At 52.6% G+C, this 20,375-nt stretch overlaps 1 protein-coding gene across 3 annotated transcripts in view; it reads left to right on the plus strand.

Annotated features, from left to right (window-relative positions):
• The window catches only part of LOC146788645 (putative cation-transporting ATPase 13A4), a 361,715-nt gene that overhangs the window by 190,294 nt on the left and 151,046 nt on the right, over positions 1–20,375 (plus strand). For all 3 annotated transcript variants that reach the window (XM_085635857.1, XM_085635855.1, XM_085635856.1), the window contains exon 16: positions 8,986–9,142. In XM_085635857.1, coding sequence (XP_085491983.1) covers positions 8,986–9,142 — 157 coding nt within the window. The remainder of the gene's footprint in view (positions 1–8,985; positions 9,143–20,375) is intronic.

A 20,375-nucleotide genomic window follows, 5' to 3' on the forward strand; every position in this document is an offset into this window, starting at 1 on the left:
CAAGCAGGCGCAGGGTTTTGGCGCATCAGCGTTGGGAAAGTGACTCAGTCAAATCTTATAGATTTGACCGAGTCACTTTTCAGGGGCGTTCCTGCGACGGAACGCCCCCCCCTCTGTCGACACGCCCACGTGAAACCTGACTCAGGTTTTACGTGGCACAGGGCTTTACATCGTGACGCATCTCCATAGATGCGTCACGATGTAAATATGGTGCAACGTGGCGCAGGGTTTACACCGCCGCTGCGTCACAAAAGTGACGCAACGGCAGCGTAAAAGTGGCGCATCTCCAATATAGATCTGCCCCTTAGAATCTTTTTCACCAAAACGTTGGACTAGTTGTAATGCTGTCACTTGGAGTCCACTTAGGTGACCAGCTCCAGTAGGGAGCCAGTCTGGGGGACCAGCAAGGTCCTCGGAATCAGTTACCTCGGAGGTAGAATCAATCCTCAGCCGGTTCCAGGCACTTTTATTTGTTGCAGTGGCTTCCTATGGGAGTGGTCCTGGTGCGAGGGACGAAGGATGCTGAAGATGTTCAAGGATGCTGTGGATACGAAGCGGTCATTGGGGTCTTCCTGCAGGTACTCCTCAGTCCACGAAGGGGGTGAGGTGGTCCTAGTCACAGGGCCGGCAGCCCTCGTAGTTCAGTGCTGTAAGAAGTGCAATCTCCACTGGGCCACCAGTCACCTGGTATCACAGTCACAACCAAATCTTCCCTGGGTGATAACTCTGCTTCTAGGCCACCAAGCTGCGCTCTGAGGACTCTCCCAGGCTCAGTAAACTCAAGAGCAACTTTGAGTGTTCGGTCCTGGTCTCTGGTGCTGCACGGCAGCGGCTAGCAACTCTCTGAAGATTCTGGGCTACCAACTTGCCCCAGCAGGATTTTCACCTGTTGTGGCCCTGAGCTGGGAACAGGATGTCAGCCAACTGACTGACCCTTCAGATCAAGGCCCTTGCACTGAGGTCTGGTTTGCAGGCCTCAGTGCACTCTCAGAGTGAAAAAAAACAGGATCATCAGTCAAAACAAACCTGGAGATGACCATACAAAAGGAGGCATTTCCTTGCATGTAGGTATTGTAATTTGTATACTGTTGAACATGGCCCTTCTTTTTTACTTTTTCTTCTTAGTTTTTGCCAACTGTCTCCACATGACCTTAGGACTCTGGACACCTCCCCACTGTACTGCAGGGGGAAGGTGCATGCGCCCGTCCTGCACGCACTAGAAAGAGAAGTGTACATGGCTGGATTTGGTACTGTACCTACCTGTGCCCAGTAAACAGGTATCCTACATACCCGGGATGGGTACAGCATTGGCTAGTAGTAAAACGGTGCCACCCACCGGATAGCCTGTCAACCTTCGCAGGCCAGTAGGGAGCCACTGCATCACTGCTTAGGTTGGCATCACACATGCCTCAACCACAACTGAGTGGGACTAATCATAACACGAGGAGCCCACCCCCCCCAGGGAAGTCCTGGGGGGTGAAGACAGATGGATGTCACCCATCCAGGTAGTGGGGAGCCCCCATGTGGGTTTTCCCCTGCCTTAGAGGTTGACTCCCCGCAGGGTACTCCCAGGGTAATGCCAATGCCTCGGACACTTCTTACTCCGCTACCCCCATTTCACCCTCTTGGGCGACTTTAATCTACATCTCGAAAAATCTTTCGACCCCCTTACCAGTAATTTTCTGCAGACACTAGACATCTTTAAGCTGCAACAAACCGTCAAATTGCCTACTCATTCTCTTGGTCACACTTTGGATGGTGTCTGTTCCAATTTCCCGTCTATCACCACCTTGTCCCCCACCCCCCAAATTTGGACTGACCACTGTTTGATCCCCTTTCACATTTCAAGCTTTCCTCCGCCTACCTGCATAAAACGCACTCGCCAACCCATTCACTCTATTAATTGGAAAACTGTCGAGAAAAGTTTCAGTTCCCATCCCTTCTCTCCTACCACTACCCCTTCTTCCTCTGGTAACATCGATACTGATGCAGTATGTCTCAACAACTGGCTCTCTCACGAAATCTCAAAACGATGCCCTCCGAATAACAAAGGCAATACCCTAAAGAAATCGAAAATTAAAGCCCCCTGGTACACGCCTGATCTACCAGCCGCTCACCTACTCTGCAGGAAAGCTGAACGCAAATGGCGTAGATCCTACGACACTGATGATCGTAACTACTACATCCTGCAGAGGAAAAATTATCTTTCAATAATCAAATCAGCAAAAAGAACATACTATGTAAACGCCATTAAAGAGGCCAGTCAAAAACAAAAAACCCTCTTTTCCATAGTAAAATCTTTCACCAAACCTAAAGCTCTTCAACCAGAAATCCCCCCTTCCCAAGAGCTGTGTGACAAGATTTCTGACTACTTTGATGAAAAAATCTCCTCCATCCATAAAAACTTCCCCCCTCCCCCCTTGTGCACTCAATCTTGGATCTAAACCAACCTCGCCCAATCGCTAACAGTCTCTACCACTTTACCCCGGTGACCTTGACTCAGACCAGAGAAGCGATCCTTTCATGCAAATCTGGCTCCCCCTCTGACCCTTGTCCCCCCAAGATCCTCCATATCATCATTGATGAAGTCAATCCTATCATTAATGAAATAGTCAACCTCTCCCTCAAAACTGGTTCTGTTCCCCTCTCCTGGAAAAAAGGGGGGGTTAAACCTCCCATGAAAAAGGCAAACAAACCCCCCTCCGACCTAACTAACCTCCGTCCCATCACCTTATTACCTGCACTAGGCAAAATAACTGAACAGTTAGTCCACAAGGAGCTCAAGTCCTTTCTTGACACTCACAACCTCCTTCACCCCCAACAATCCGGTTTCCGGTCTAAACATTCTACCGAAACCGCCTTGATCGAGCTGACCGATACCATTAAAACCCACCAAGATCAAAGGAAGAAGGCCATCCTGATCCTTCTTGACCTCACGGCAGCATTCGATACCATTTCTCACTCCATTGTGCTTAACAGACTCAAGGACATCGGCGTTACAAACTCGGCCCTAGCCTGGATTAGTTCTTTCCTCTGCGACAGGTCTCAAACTGTCACACTGGGTCCCTTCCATTCAAAAGAAAAAATGGTCTCTTGTGGAGTTCCTCAGGGCTCCATTCTGAGTCCCCTCCTTTTTAATATATATCTCATCCCTCTGCTTACCCTCATAGAATCGTTCGGCATAACCGTCACGTCTTATACCGACGATACCCAGCTTGTCATCCCTATCGACGACAATTCAAACACGGCCGAACTCAATCTTAAGCACTGTCTCACAGCGGTCTTTCAATGGATGGACGCCAACCACCTCCGCTGCAACTCGAATAAAACCGAGATCCTGCCCATTGGTAAGAACGCTTCTTTTTGCCCCGCCCTGTGGTGGCCTGATAATTCCGCTGCCCCACCTCAGACAGTTTCATCAGCCAGAAACCTCGGAGTTATTTTTGATTCCGATCTCTCTTTCGATACCCACGCCACGACCGTAGCAGGTAAATGCTTCGGCATCATAAAGTCCCTGAGAAAGTTCTTTGACTTCCTCCCGCTCGACTCCAGAAAGACCATCGCGGTAGCCCTCATACTCTCTCGAGTGGACTACTGTAACGGCCTCCTGGCAGGGACCAAAAAGTCCACCCGATTGAAACTTCAAGGCGTCCTACACACTGCTGCGCGCCTTGTCCTTAAACTCCCACGCAAATCCTCAATCTCCTCTGCTCTTAAATCCTTACATTGGCTCCCCTTGCATAAGAGAATACTCTTTAAAATTCTCATTGTAGCTTTCCGAGCCTTCAACAAATCTGGTCCAGCATATTTGTCAAGCCGCTTCCCCCACTACATACCGGGCCGCTCTCTCAGATCCTCGCAAGAAAACCTCATGACCCCCTCCAAATTCAATCTGAAGTCTAAAGGCGGTAAAACACTTAGTTCCCTGGCTATCAGAGCCTGGAACAGCATGCCAAGGCATCTCAGATTTCAGACGCTTGAAAAGCCGTTTAGGAAACATCTCAAAACGTGGATTTTTAATCTCTCTGATGACTGGACCAAAGCAGCCATCTAGCCCCCCACTACCTTCTTTGTGATTTGGTCATTGGTTTGTCAGCGCCATGATGCTCCTTCCGGAGCGAACGTTTGCGCTCTATAAATACCTATCCTAATCCAAATCCAAATCCAATGTTCTTGTGTGGCCTTAGGGCCTGGGGCACTTCCTCACTGTTACAACAGTGAGAAGATGCAAGCTTTGTCCTACAGGTTTTAGGGAGAGGCACTGACACGATGTTCTGAGACATGGGCCGATCTGCCATCGCAGACCTGTGTGTACATGCCGCACCCACGGGGTGTTGACTGTGTGCCCAGCCTGCCATTACAGGCCAGGTTGTGCACGTTGGCCCTCATGCTCATTTGAATATTTGTCCAGCCTGCAGTTGCCGGCTTATGGGTGCTTTCATCTATGGTATTTGGCCTAGGTTCCTGGCCTGCCGTACAAGCCAGTGTATGCATACCTACCACTATGCTGTTCCAAGACCCGGGTCAGGCCTGCCGTTTCTGCCCTGAGTGTGAGTGCTTGCATCCATGATGTTAGTGACTGCATATCTGGCCTGCCATCAGAGGCCTCAGTGAGGACACTTGCCCCCGTAGTGGGTAAACCCATGTCCAGCTTGCCTTTGCAGGCTTCTGCGTGTGCACAGGCACCTACGGTGCTCGGGGTTACGTGTCCCGCATGATCTCGCAGGCTTGGGTGTGCACACTCACACTGATGGTGCTAGGGACTCCGTATCCAGCCTGCTCCCGCAGGCCTGTGCGTGCGCACTTGCACCTAGAATAGCTAAACTCATGTCCAGTGTACCAATGCAGACTTTTGTGGTCTATGTTTCCAGCCTAGTATTGCAGGCCTGTGTGCACATTAGCGCATGTGTGCTCAGGTAGTGTGTAACACTCAAGTGTGTTTTCACTAACTATGAGGCTTGCTCTTCCCATGAGCTAACATGGGGAAGTTTTTGACATTATTTTGGGCTGCAACTGTTCCTATCAATGGATTTCCAGTGCGAAACCCTTTCCAATGGTAAAGGTGGTTTAGGCATTACTCGCTTAGAAATGCCACTTATAGAATATTGGCTCTTCTATGTTCTAAAACTCTATGTGTGCCTTGGGGCCTGGCTCCAGTCGATACCAGAGTCCAGGGGAGCACATCTGTGCATTCCCCAAAAGCAGCTATAAACCAAGGGTATGCCCTGGAACAACAGACCTCTGCCATTTGAGGGTCGAGTGAAATGGATTGGTGGGGAAGCTTGTGCCATTAGCCTCTCAGAGCCGGGTCATGGCTTCAGTAAAGGTTAAGGTCTGCATTCCATGGCCCCATGGCAGACAGCCCTAAACTTTAGGGGAACCCCTGAACCACCCCCAATTTTAAAGGCAGACTTCAGTATAACTGCTGGTGCCATACTTCAGTAAAGCAGATACGCTTGTAAGGACGTGGGACTGGAGAACCCGGATTGCGTGGAATCTGCAGTACACATGGATGATAACTGTCTAAATAGTGGCTGGCCTGGGCGGAACACCTGCTGAAGGGTGGCACCTTTAAGGGTGCTCTCCAAGGATCATTGGTGAGCCTTCTGTTCTCCTGGAGATCTCAGGGATATCAAAAATCTTCTACGAGGGGCTTACACCATCTGCCTGTGACATCTGGAGAGCGGTGTCCTTGCAAGTTTCTACTCCGTCTAGTGAATCCCAACGTGCAGCTGGGCGTGTGCACTGGACTAAGAACTGTGACTGGAGACTGGATTGCCATGTGCTGAGCCCCAGAAATCTCCCCCGCATCTGAGGTGTTTGGTTCCTGTACTGCAGGGACCCCCACATTCATAAGTGTCTTGTTGGTAGTGAGCGGACTCACCGGTAGCAGGACTCCCCAAGTGGCCGTTTTTGTCATTCGTGCTGCATCTTTCTTGTGTGTCACTGCAACTGCATGCCCATTGCGACGGTGTCTGATTCACCAGGTGCAACCCTTAGAGGTGGGGGTGTACCCATAGTAAGTAGCACCTCATTCTATCTCATGTGCCTCTGCTGAACTTGCATCTATTTGTCTGATCGGACTGGTCAGGTGTAACCCAAATCAACATGCACTGGACGTTGTGCCTGATTTCCAGGGAGGTACGGAATTTGCAACTCTTTGTTGAGTATGACTGGAAGTGACTTGTGTATCTCATATCAACCTGCACCAGTCATTGTACCTAATTTCCAGGGAGGTACGGATTCAGCAACTCTTCATGTGTTTGACCTGAAGTGTCTGATGTGACTGATACCAACGCACACCAGACCTTATGCCCGACTGTCTGCGTATGACCCTGATCAATGTGTGCCTGACGGGGTGCCTTCTGCATCCGAGAGGCTTCTGTGCATTATTCCCTATTCATTGCTGCTCCCTTCCTGACACTCATCTCAGTGGACCAACACCTGGCCCTTCCCAGAGACACTGTGGCACCAGGTAGTAGCGAGAGAGACTGACTGGGCTGGAGGAACGCTTCCCCGACAGTTTGGGATCGGGTTATGAGACTGCATAACTCCTTTGTGTTTTGAGACCTGCGGGTGTCACCTGAGTGTTGGCTAAACTCCTGTTGTTTATGTCTAACTCTTAATTATACTTGTTACTGTCTCCACCTGGTCCTGAGAACCCAGACTAAGTGATACCTGGGGTCATAGGACAGTCAAGGTGACCGGGTGGTTGGAGGGAAGTTTGGGTCGCGGGGTCTACTGAGTGTTACACATTGACTTGCTGAGTATTAGTGCACTGCATTAGGGTGCCGAGTGTGTATGAGTGCTAGAATGTTCCGTACAGACTAGGCTGGTATCATTGGCACCGTGTAGCGATGCAGAGTGAGTGTGTATGTGCGTGGGAGTGACAGTGTGTGTATCGCCAGTGTTCTATCGCATTAGCCAGCCGTGTGCTTTTCCACATTGATTTCATACAAAACACAACTTACTATTGACACTGGTTTAACCCGTGTGGTCCAGGCCCGTGCTGCTGCTACGACGTGGTCTCATTTTTTGAATAAATATGTTTATGATTTTGTTGCGACCCAGATTGCCCCCTATAACTGTGCGGGATTGAATTATAAGTACTGTTGTGGTGGGCCTGGGATGTAAGGCTTGTGGCACCATATAAGGGTGCTGTGTGGAGGGGTTAGATTAGGAATTGCCCTGTGTGCATATTCTTCATACTATCACAACACAAGAGGGCCTAGTAGTACTGTTAGTAATATTTCCAAGTGTGATTTATGCCCAAAAGTACATGATGTTTATGTTGCATTGACTGTATACGTGTGTTGAATACACATGATTTTTACATACATCTTGTGTGCAGTCTCTGGTGCACTGCAAGGGGGGTTTATCGTGAGTGAGTGCTGTGCCGAGGCTTTACACATTGCCACTGCTCCGTGCCAAGGTACCCAAGGGTGAGCACAGGTTATACAGTGAGTATAAGAACCCACCCTTGACTGAAATGGCAGATTCTGCTTGGCTAGGGCATCGTCTCAGCCAACCAGAAAACACCGCTTCCAGCACAGACATTGCATCGGTTCAGCTGTGGGTGACTTTCTCCTGCTCTAAGAGCCTTTATAGATCCCATACTTGCAGGAGACAAGGGAGTCTGATGTGGAAACAATATACAGACTCTGATCCTAAGACTGAGCTCCTGTTAATAGCCACGAAGGCCATGCAGGCACTGATCATCCTAACCAGATCCAAGGAGGATGCCTCCTCTGAAGCACAAAAGGTTTGCAGCTTGGGAGTGCTGCTCAGTCTGGGTCTTTCACTTACATCCCAACTCAAAGTAATTTTCAAGAATGTATTTTTCCTCCCATTGCTTTCACTTATAATGTATAGGGATTTGCCCAATTTTTAGTACACATGCACAGTTGTTAAAAAATTGAAAGGTTGCAGCCTAAGGACTTTCAACAATGGAATGTGCCAATGAAAACAGCCCTGAATGACCTCCTTGGCAGGTTTGTGGGAGGGCACAGTTTGCCTGTCCGCCATTTCCTGCTCGTTGCCCTGCTGAGGGGCATCCTGGGGCAGAGATGTCTTCCCTCCCCATACACCACTGCCAGCTAGAGGTCAGGCTTCATCCTCCCACTCTCACTGGTAGACACAGAAGAGGGCATCTGGCACAATGCTAGAGTGGTCATGTAAGGTGTTGGTAGGTGGGGCAGCCTTGAACGGTGCGCTTGGTTCCAGGAAGCCTGGATCGTCTGTTTCCACCTGGGTGGATGCTAGTGAACAGCACCAGTAGACCTCTTGTCCTTTATGGCAGTGGAAAGAGATTCCATCTACCAAACAGTGCTCACTTATCTATGCTTTTGGCACAGCTACCCATATTTGGAAAAGGTTGTGCACGCCAGTTGTACAAATTCCTACACTCCTAATAAATTCATCCTCATACTCGACAGGCTCTACTGTGGCTCACACTTAACGAGACATATCCATTGAAGAGAACATGCCTCATACGCAAGGCTCTGTATGATGTTTGTCCTAGATATCACCCCAAGGTTCATCGATACAAAAGCTCACTTAGGGCTAGCCAGGCCCAGCTTGTTGTTGTTCTCGTCAAAAGCAGAACCTTTCTGGGGTGATCCTGACGTGTTCAACGTTCTATGGTTTGGAGGGCCCACCATTGCATTTCAGGTTCAACAGAGGTCTGAAATACCAGTTAAAAATGATGGCCAAGAATTGGTCTCTGGGTGCACATAGGATCCCACTCCCCAATCACATCTACCTTCAGCCTGGCCGTACAGTGCCCATTGACCACCTCCCACTTCTGTTGCTCAGATGCTAGGTTCCAAGAAGTTGTGTCTTCCCTCAGCCAGCACCATTGGGTCCTCAAATGTCAAGGGTTTTACATCTACTTTTCTAACCAGTCCCACCACCCACTTACAATAGAAGGAAGAATATTCTTGCTGTTTCCAATCATGATGGCATAATCTTCTGCTTCATCCGTAGGTTCCTGTCGAAGGCCTCGCCATCGTGCACCAGTTCCCATTCTCTTCAGGCCTGCAGAGGATGTCGGTTGTCACACAGGTGGTTGGGGGCGACCAGTGCCTGGCCTTCATGAAAGGAGCACCAGAGAAGGTGATCAGCTTCTGCAGACCTGAGACAGGTAAAAACCTTAAAAAAAGAACAGCAGCTATTATAAACTTCAGAGCTCTTCATTGATACAGTAGATTCAAATGTGAAAAGTGCCCACCTGTATGTCATCAGCTTCTTCCGTGCCTCAAAGTAGTTACATTATCACACAGGCACGAGGAAGTAGGCTGAGTGCCTTTATTCGGTCATGTAAGTCTCAGTAGGTGTCCGGTATCTCCATTACGCCTACTTGAGGGTATTTTATGTCTTATAATACATAGCCCTTTAAATATGGTATGGTGAGACATCCAGAAATAGTGAAATTAAATCAAATCAAATGCACTATGTGTCCATGTGATATTAATCAAACATTTACAAAGTTAATGAACAACATTAGACATAGAATGAAAGAAAATACAATGACAGAAAATACAGCGTTATTAAAGTATAGAATCTTTTTAACTTATTTCTTCGATTTGCTTAGAATGTCATTTAGTTACAGTTAAAACCAACTAAAACATGTCAATAAAGTGGAAAGCAGGATGATGGCGATGTCTCTTTCTCGTGTTTACTCACTGTGACCCGGAAGAGCATTCTGCATGCTTGGCCCGTGCTCATAGCCTGGACCTCACACAAGGAAAGGGGAGTTTCACATCAATGTTTCAGTGCTGGCAGCCTCAGGCATGTTGTTGTGTTTCTGTGGGGTGTTTTACGTCCAAAGGTGCTTTGCACACAGCCCCCTGCTGTCATTAGAACAGGGTATGGACTATATGGGATGACATACATTTTAATGCTATAAGGCACAGGTACATGCTGGGGAGGGAGAAGCTTTGCTGCCTGTGCTGCAAAGGCCTAGAATGACCTTCCTTTCCACCGACCTCCGGGCATTCAGGAAAGGATTAAAAACCTGGCTCTTTGACATGTTAACTTGTCTACAGCGCTCACTGCTCAGTGGACAGTTACCAGCGCCAGCACACCTTTGGGTACCTGCTGAGCTTTAGAAATATATATAACATAACATAACATGATCTTATAAAGGTACTGGACCTTCACCCGTGCCATATATGGACATGGAACTCCTCAGTTATTTGCAGGATCCGTATCATGTACAGCAGGGGGTGCAGTGCAAGTGCAGTAGGAGATGGCTGCATGGCTTGGGTGCCAACCAACTGCAGGCAGCACTGCAGGGCCTATTTATTTAAAGAGATAGCTCTTATTTTTGTATTTTTGCTGGTTATCCAAAAAAAAAAGATTTGTTAGGGGACGGTGGGCGTTGAGTCTGTATTTATATTGGTTTTCTGTGTTTTAATTGGCTTTGTGTTTTCAATTTTGATGACTGATGGCCACTTATAGACATTTTAGCTTTTCTATCTTTTTTGATGGAACCTGAGGAATAATCCTCCATCACTACATGTTTATTTCTGGCATTCTCTTTCCGCATCAGATGTTGGTCCTGCGCTCCATGCAAAGTGGCCCAGGTGGGGTTTTATTTCTACACTTTCCTGCAGCATCTCTTTGGGACCATTTTGGGGTCTCCCTAATGACTGAAGTCCAGCTTCCTTCTTCTTCTTTAGCTGCATTAAGCTCTTGTGCTCCTTGTCATTTTACTACTAGAGATGTTATTGAGGTACTTAGCCCCATTAGGATTTTTGTCATTTAACTTGCCTATGACCTTAGGTTTCTGCACCCCTGGTGAATGTCTAGAGAGCTCTTCCACTTCAAGAGCTGTTGTGCCTTCCTCCACCTCTTCTCCGTCCCCACCCATTCTTCTTGCTCTGAAAAAAAGGCTGTGTGTGTAATCCACACTGGTGTCCTTCCCTCACTAACTGCTGGACATGCCTCTTGTCTTATTGGTTAGGCACTTTTTTATGTTATGGATGCATTCCCTAAGTCTTAGCCAACTGTTGGAAGGCGTTCCCCGGGGAGGCTGCGGAATGCGTCCCTGACCACCCGGAGACCCACCGTTCCCAGAGTTAGGCCGAGCGAGAGAGGGGAGGCCCTTCCTGGAAGGGTCTCATTCCTAGGATCGCACACGCTGAGCTTACTCTCTTCTGATAGAGGGACACCACACAGTAGTTCTTCGTAAGACAATAGGTTTTATCGTTGGTGTAAGGGATCTTTATGATCCGGAAGGCAGGTGCAGAATTAGTGCCACAAGCGTCGGCAATCTCGTGATGGGGGTATGGGGGTAGTGGGACAGTATTTGAGTCAGTGTCTCTGCGGAGTATCCTGCGCACAGCTCTCAATCCTCGAGCTGAGGGGATGTTGCTTCTCTCGGCAATCTCTGCCGATTCCCTTGGAGGGGAGTGCCGCGAGTCACTCAGCAGGCACCAGAGGGTCATAGTTCGGGGAGCCGCGACGGCGTCAGCAGGGCTCAGATGGTTCAGAGTTCGGGGAGCCGCGACGGCGTCAGCAGGGCTCAGATGGTTCAGAGTTCGGGGAGCCACGACAGCGTCAGCAGGGCTCAGATGGTTCAGAGTTCGGGGAGCCGCGACAGCGTCAGCAGGGCTCAGTTGGTTCAGAGTTCGGGGAGCCGCGACAGCGTCAGCAGGGCTCAGATGGTTCAGAGTTCGGGGAGCCGCGACAGTGTCAGCAGGGCTCAGATGGTTCAGAGTTCGGGTAGCGTTCTTTGGTTCGGGGAGCGATCGAGCCGCGACCAGGTCAGCAGGCTCTCGTCAGTCCAGGTCTTCTCTGCCTCCCGTCCCTTCCGCACCCCTTGTTATACTTCCCCTCCTCTTTGAAGTCCGGAGTCCTCGCCGAGAGGGGTCTGGGCGCCTGGGGGCGGTGTGTCGGAGCTTCCTGTCGCTCGGCCCTTTGATCTGTTCAGGTGGGTCCGGGAGGGACTCCAGACGCCCAGCAGGCGAGGCGGCCGCTCACCGGGGGCCTGGTGGTCGATCAAAACCTCCCTCAGGGAAGAGACCAGAGGTGTGACAGGGTCGGCGCCTCTCGGTCTGGTTTGGGGGGTTTCACTCTGTTGGTGTTGGGGGTCTGGCCGGCCATTGGGATGTTGGGCCTTGGTGGCCGGAAGTCTGTGACATCGAGGATCGGTGCGGTTGCAGGGTGGCTTGCTGGTCGGGAGGGCCCACGCCACGAGGCCGGTCTCACACGTGCCCCCCCCAGCTGAAAGGCGGGGAGAACTACCCATCCACTTGGGGGTTCACCTCGCTGAAGCGGAAGAATCGGGACAGGCCGTCCGCGTTGGCATGGTCCGTCCCGGGGCGATGTTCCATAGTGAAATCCATCCCCTGGAGGGAGATGGACCAGCGTAATAGCTTGGGGTTTTCCCCTCGCATCTGCATCAACCACCGCAAGGGTCAGTGATCTGTTTGTACTCGGAAGTGTGTTCCGAACAGGTAGGGCCGTAGCTTTTTGAGGGCCCAGACTACTGCGAAGGTCTCTCTTTCAATTGTGCTCCACCGCTGTTCTCGGGGCAGCAGCCTTCGGCTGATGAAGGCTATGGGCTGATCTATGCCTTTGTCGTTGAACTGGGAGAGGACTGCCCCGATGCCGTGTTCCGAGGAGTCCGTCTGGACCACAATCTCCTGGGCGTAGTCGGGGGCTTTAAGCACCGGAGCAGTACATATAGCGGCTTTTAGGGCGTCGAATGCTTTCTGGCATGGGGGAGTCCATTGCACTTTCTTGGGGTGTCTTTTGGAGGTTAGCTCTGTGAGGGGGCCTGCGATGCTGCCATAGTTCTTAATAAACCTCCGGTAGTAACCGGTGAGGCCCAGGAAGGCCCGGACTTCCGTTTGGGTCGTGGGGGGTTCCCAGGACAAGATGGCGTCGATCTTTGGCTGGATGGGGGGCGACCTGTCCACTTCCCACCTGGTGCCCCAGATATGTTACGGAGCCTTGCCCAATTTGACATTTGCTGGCTTTGATGGTGAGGCCGGCCTGGCGCAGAGCCAGCAGGACTTGTCGGAGGTGCTGGAGGTGCTCGGGCCATTGGGAGCTGAATACCGCTATATCGTCGAGGTACGCTGCGCTGAACCTCTCTAGTCCGGACAGGACCCTGTTCACCAGCCGCTGAAAGGTGGCCGGGGCATTCTTTATTCCAAACGGCATCACCCTAAAGCGGTAGTGCCCATCCGGGGTGGAGAAGGCGGAGCGCTCCTTGGCTCCCTCGGTGAGGGCAATCTGCCAGTATCCACAAGTTAGGTCGAAGGTGCTGAGGTAGCAAGCGGCCCCGAGGCGGTCAATGAGCTCGTCTGCACGGGGGATAGGGTGAGCGTCCGCTCGGGTGACCGCATTGAGTCCTCGGTAGTCCACGCAAAACCTCAGCTCGGGGGCGACACCAGGGGCAGCCGCTTTCGGAACCAGGACTACCGGGCTGGCCCAGGGGCTGTCGGAGGGTTCAATCACCCCGAGGGCCAGCATCTTCGCTACCTCGGTCTGGATGCAGGTTCGGACCCAATCAGGGACCCGGTAGGCCCGGTGTCTCACTGGTGGGCTGTCGCCGGTGTTCACGTCGTGGACACACTAGTCGGTGACCCCAGGGGTTAGGGAGAAGAGGTCCGCGAACTGCCTTAGTAGCTGGCGGCAGTCGTCGGACTGTTGGGCTGTGAGGGCGGTTGACAGTCTCACCCCCTCCACGGAACCATCGGTCTCTTTCGCCCCCAGGGGGTCTGGAAGGGGCTCGGTGTCTTCTTCGGCCCCATCGTCGGTGGCCAGGAGTAAGCTCAACTCTGTCCTCACAAAGTGGGGTTTGAGGCGGTTCACGTGGAGAACCCGGAGGGGGTTCCGTGGGGACTGCACATCGACGAGATAGGTGACTTGGCTCTTCCGCTCGACCACCTTGAAGGGTCCAGTCCATTTATCTTGGAGGGCGCAGGGTTTCACCGGGGCCATGACCCAGACTTGTTGGTCCGGCTGAAACTCGACCAGTGTAGCATTCTGGTCATACCAGCGCTTCATCTCTTCCTGGCTAGCCTCGAGGTTCGCCTCTGCGAGTTCTCGGAATTTCCGGGTCTGGTTGCGGAGCGCCAAGATGTATCGGAACACATCCGGAGGGGTCCCCCGGAGAGTCGTCTCCCAACCCTCCTTGACCAGGCTCAGGGGTCCCCGGACGGGGTGTCCGTATAGCAGTTCGAATGGGCTGAATCCCAGGGATTTTTGTGGAACCTCCCGGTAGGCGAACAGGAGGCATGGGAGGAGGACGTCCCATCTCCGGCGTAGGGGTTCTTCGAGGCCCATGATCATTCCTTTCAGTGTCCTGTTAAAGCGCTCGACCAGGCCATTCCCTTGGGGGTGGTACGGGGTGGTGAACTTGTACGATACTCCGCACTGCTGCCATAGGGACCTCATGTATTTGGAGATAAAGTTTGTGCCCCGATCACTCACGAATTCGTGGGGGAACCCCACGCGGGAGAAGATCCCCATTAAGGCCAGGCCCACCACGGGGGCCGTTACGGTGCGGAGGGGGATGGCTTTGGGGTAGCGGGTGGCATGGTCCACCAGGACGAGGATGAACCGGTGGCCCTGGGCGGTCTTGGGGTCCAGCAGTCCCACGATGTCGATTCCTACCCGCTCAAAAGGGGTACTGACGACGGGGAAGGGTTGTAGCGGAGCCTTGCGCTTCCCCCCACTCTTTCCGCTGGCCTGGCACGTGAGGCAGGACTTGCAGTGGGCCTCCACATTCGCTCGCATCTTGGGCCAATAGAAGTGGGTGACGAGTCGCTGGTAGGTCTTATCTTGGCCTAAGTGTCCGGCCAGGGGTACATCATGGGCCAGGCCCAGGAGGAGACTTCGGAAGCGCAGGGGTACCACCAGTACTCGGGCCGATCCCAACTCGGCCGACTTCTGTTCGCTGTACAGGAGGCCGTTTTCCCAGTATACCCAGTGGGTGCTGGTCCGGTCGCCTGCTGCTTGGGCCTCGGCCTGCTGTCGGGGTCCCATGAGAGAAGGGCAGGTGGATTGTTCTTGGCAGAATTCTTCTCGGGAGGGGCCTCCTTCGCAGTGCCACTGGGCCATTTCCGGCAGGTCCCCGAGCTCGGTCAGGGGTTCTGGGTCGGGAGGCACGGACCCCTCGTCGGGAACGGTCGCTTCGTCCGGAAGGGGGTCGTTGGGCTCGGGTGGCGCAGCCTGGACCTCGGGGATGGTGGCGGTGTTCAGCGGCATGGCCTCCCCTCCCTCGGAGGAGGGCACTCTGAGAGTCATCGAGCGTGTGGTGGCGCATACCCATTCGGGTAGGCCCATCATCTCGAGATGGGCTCTTCGTTCCACTTGTCCCCACGGGGAATTCTCAAGGTCGTTGCCCAGGAGGCAGTCTACGGGCTGGGAGGTTCGGACTGCCACCTTCAACTCGCCGGTGACTCCCCCCCATTCGAAGGGAACTAGGGCCATCCGGCAGAGGCTCTCGGAATTGTCTGATGATATGACGGGACAAAAGGCGCCGGGCAGGATCTGATCTTCGGAGACCAGGTGACAGTGAACCGCCGTGACGCTCGCCCCCGTGTCCCGGAGGCCCTCGACGTGGTGACCGTTGACCGTCACCTGCTGTCGGTACTTCTTCGTGTTGGCGGGCAGGGACGTTCCGGGGACCATCTCTCGGTCCCCTAGGGAGACCAAGGCCATAGCGGCTGGTTCCCATTCTTCGGAGTCTTCCATTTCTTCCCCCAGGGCTACGGAGGCCATTTGTCGAGCCGGCGGGGTTGTCGTGGCGGGTCGTTGGTACATGGGACATTGAGGGTCGCTGGCATAGTGTCCGGTCTGTTGGCAGCGGAAACAGGTGATCCTCACTCGGGGCCCCGGCCTCCCCTGTGGCCCGGTACTGGCCGGAGGTGGAGCTGGAGGTTGTCCTCTGGGGGGGCTGAGTGGGGATCCCCCCGGGAGTTCTCTTGGCCGGCCTTGATTCCCTCCGCCCCTCTGGCGGGGGGTCCCTGACTGTGGCGACCGTAGTCTCCCACGGGACCCCGGGAGGCCCGGGTGTTTCCCCACCGGTCAGCCTCGATGGGCAGTTTTCGAGGGTCTGTGAGTTTGCTGTCCAGTAGGTGCTGGCGCAACTCTACAAAGCAATTAGCGGACAAGTGTTCCCATGCGATTAGGTCGACCAGCTCCTCAAAGGTGAAGACCTTGCTGCCCTTGATCCACCCGTCCAAGGCCCGGCTGTAAAAGTTCACGTACTCCACCCAGGTGGTACTGAGTATCTTCTTGCAGTCTCTAAATCATTGCCGGTACATTTCAGGGGTGAGCCCATATCTGGCTACTTGGGCCTCTTTCATGTGACTGTAGGAGTTCATCACCGTGGAGGGCAGGTCCAGCAGGGTATCTCTCCCCTCGCTCAGGAACCGGCCCCACAGCCCAGCCCCCCAGTCTTTCTGCGGGACTCGGTGGGAGGTCATGGCGACTTCGTAGGCCTTGAACCATTGCTGGATGTCGTCGTTCTTATAGTATTCCTTCACCACATCCTTGGGGATATGGACCTTTGGTTCCACGGTGGAGGAGAGGGGTTGGGTTTCCGAGGGTCTGGCCTCTGCATTCTTAGCCTTGAGCTCGATCTCTTTCAGGCTACGTTCGTGCTCCAGTTGGAGTTTCCTTTCTTCGTGTTCTCTTTGTCGTTTTTTTTCCTCGAGTTCTCCTTGTAGGCGTAACTGTTCTACCGCCAGTTTCTTTTCGGCTAGTTTTAGCTCTCCCTCGATTTTTAATTTGGCTAGTTCTAGTTCGTGGTTGCGACCTCTTTCTCGGTCCGCTAGTTCCTCTGGGGATAGGCCCCCCTCGGGGCGCCGTTCCTCCCTGGGGTGCTTCGTGGGTCGTTAGGAGGCTCTCCTTCTGTTTGTGTCCGGGGAGCTCCCGCCTCGACCCAGGTTTTTAATGCTCCCTGGAAGCCCTCTTTCGTGCTTAGTCCGGTGGTAGCGATTCCAAGGTCTTTGCAAAATTGTTTCAGTTCTCGGTGCGTATAAGATTCCAACTGGTCCTCTCGGAATGTCGCGCTTGTGTTGGTACCTGCGGCACCTAGGGAGGTTTCTCCTTCCATTTCTTCTTGGTAGTGCGTCAGCCGTTTACTGCACGATCTCTAGGTGTTGGCTCGGATCCCGTCGCCTGCCACCAAATGTTGGAAGGCGTTCCCCGGGGAGGCTGCGGAAGGCGTTCCTGACCACCCGGAGACCCACCGTTCCCAGAGTTAGGCCGAGCGAGAGCGGGGAGGCCCTTCCTGGAAGGGTCTCGTACCTAGGATCGCACAAGCTGCGCTTACTCTCTTCTGATAGAGGGACACCACACAGTAGTTCTTCGTAAGACAATAGGTTTTATCGTTGGTGTAAGGGATCTTTATGATCCGGAAGGCAGGTGCAGAATTAGTGCCACAAGCGGCGGCGATCTCGTGATGGGGGTATGGGGGTAGTGGGACAGTCTTTGAGTCAGTGTCTCTGCGGAGTATCCTGCGCACAGCTCTCAATCCTCGAGCTGAGGGGATGTTGCTTCTCTCGGCAATCTCTGCCGATTCCCTTGGAGGGGAGTGCCGCGAGTCACTCAGCAGGCACCAGAGGGTCATAGTTCGGGGAGCCGTGACGGCGTCAGCAGGGCTCAGATGGTTCAGAGTTCGGGGAGCCGCCACGGCGTCAGCAGGGCTCAGATGGTTCAGAGTTCGGGGAGCCGCGACAGCGTCAGCAGGGCTCAGATGGTTCAGAGTTCGGGGAGCCGCGACAGCATCATCAGGGCTCAGTTGGTTCAGAGTTCGGGGAGCCGCGACAGCGTCAGCAGGGCTCAGATGGTTCAGAGTTCGGGGAGCCGTGACAGCGTCAGCAGGGCTCAGATGGTTCAGAGTTCGGGTAGCGTTCTTCGGTTCGGGGAGCGATCGAGCCGCGACCAGGTCAGCAGGCTCTCGTCAGTCCAGGTCTTCTCTGCCTCCCGTCCCTTCCGCACCCCTTGTTATACTTCCCCTCCTCTTTGAAGTCCGGAGTCCTCGCCGAGAGGGGTCTGGGTGCCTGGGGGCGGTGTGTCGGAGCTTCCTGTCGCTCGGCCCTTTGATCTGTTCAGGTGGGTCCGGGAGGGACTCCAGACGCCCAGCAGGCGAGGCAGCCGCTCACCGGGGGCCTGGTGGTCGATCGAAACCTCCCTCGGGGAAGAGACCAGAGGTGTGACAGGGTCAGCGCCTCTCGGTCTGGTTTGGGGGGTTTCACTCTCCCTCGGCCGGGCATGCGTGTTGGGGGTCTGGCCGGCCATCGGGATGTTGGGCCTTGGTGGCCGGAAGTCTGTGACATCGAGGATCGGTGCGGTTGCAGGGTGGCTTGCTGGTCGGGAGGGCCCACGCCACGAGGCCGGTCTCACACCAAAGATGAGCTCAGAAAGCCCTTCAAAATGTAAAGTAGTCTGTGTAGTCGACAGCACGTCTGAGAACTATAGAGGAAATCCTGCCATCATAGCAAGGGGAGCCAAGTCCACTGGCATTCATAGAGGGAGGCCAGAGTGCTCCCATGCCCCAGTGGGCCCTGCCATGGGCCTCCCTCTTGTGCCCCACTACCACAACTGCTGAAATTGACAGGAGGTCTCACAGAAAAAACCCAATCACAGTACCTCGCCACACCCGTTAATTTGTCCAAGTACCTTTCATTGCAAAGCAATGTGGTTTGCTTACATTGTTTAAATCTGATGTTGCACTTATGTGTGTATTTATCTATATGTAAGAGGCATATATAAGTATATATATACAACGTTACTTTTAAACATTTTAACCTAAAGCATGTCCACACAAACACACACACACAAATATACTATATACGTCAACGCTTCCATCCATCCATTTGTCAAATCTGCCATTCATCTATCCATGCTGCCATCTAGCCATCATCCATCCAGTCTGCCCTCCATTCTCTCGTCTTTTCACCCACTATTCCATCTGTCCTTTTACTCTGCCATCCTTTCACCTGTCCATCCACCCAACCCTTTACTCTGCCATTCTTTGGCCTGTCCATCCACCTGTCCATTTATTCTCATTCATCCATCCATCCATCATCCATCCACATCCATCCATTTCCTCATCCATCAATCCATCCATCCATTGCGCCATCTTTTTACTCTGCTATCCTTTTACCTGTCCATCCACTTATCCATCCATCCATCCATCTGTCCGTCCATCCACTCATTAATTTATTTACTCTGCCATCCTTTCACCTGTCCATCAACTATCCACCCATCACTTTAATCTGTCATTCATTCACCTGTCCATCACCTATCCATCCATCCACCCATCCATCCACCCACCCACCTACCCATCCATCCACCCATCCATCCTCCTTCTCTGCCATCCATCCATCTGTCCGTCCATCCATCCATTCTTCCATCCACCTTTCTGTCCATCCACTCAATAATCTTTTTACTCTGCCATCCTTTCACCAGTCCATCCACCTATCCATCCATCCCTTGACTCTGCCATCCTTTCATGTGTCCATCCACCCATCCCTTTACTGTCCCAACCTTTCACCTGGCTATCTACCTATCATTCACCCATGCCTTCACCCACTCATTCATCCTTGTCCATCTACACATTCATCCATACTTCCTTCTTTTCTCCCTACCTTCCAATATTACTTCCTTCTTTCCCTGTTCTATTCACCCAGCTGTCGTTTGTCATCGCTCCTGCTGCTCCCCTCTTGGCGCTGTATTGCAGTGCCAACCAAGAGCTTTTGTCTGCTGAGTTGCAGACAGAAGAGGCCCATAAAGAACTCCAACCCTGCTATAGCTGCTAAAGCAGAGGGTTCACGACATCCCAGGTGTTATAGAAAAATAAGTGCCGGTCCCCAAAAATGAGTGCCAGTGGCTCCACTGGACACCACCAGCTCAAATTAAGCTCTGCCCTTACTTGAGTGGGTTGACAGTAGAAATGAGTCCAACATTAGGAATGAAGCTCCCCAAACAAAGCCGTCTATGAGAAATATCTTTAATACAGTTCAGGTGTTGCATTATACATAGTGCCCTGGGCGCAATGATCGTGCGCGCCTGCGTTGTGCACAAGTGCACTAAAGCACTGTGGCATTACAGAAGTGGTCCAGATGCTTGTGCTGCCCCTTCTGTAATACTGATATTGCTAGTACACATGTAGTACCAGTAGTGTCTTGAGTGAATGTTCCCTCATTTGCAGAGAAGACAGGTCCGGTGCAAATGTGGGAATCACTTTGGCTCTGAACCCGTGCTGTAGTATGGACCCAGGTGCAGAGGCAAAGAGGCCGTTAGGAGGTGCACTGTCAGTGCTCCACCAGGAGGAGGCATATTGTTAGTGCGCTTTCCTAGGACACCCCTCAGGAGGACAAAAAGGGAGTCCTGTGGACCCCCAA

Source organism: Triturus cristatus, chromosome 11 (genome assembly GCF_964204655.1).
Source record: "Triturus cristatus chromosome 11, aTriCri1.1, whole genome shotgun sequence".
In the NCBI taxonomy this organism is placed as follows: Eukaryota; Metazoa; Chordata; class Amphibia; order Caudata; family Salamandridae; genus Triturus; species Triturus cristatus.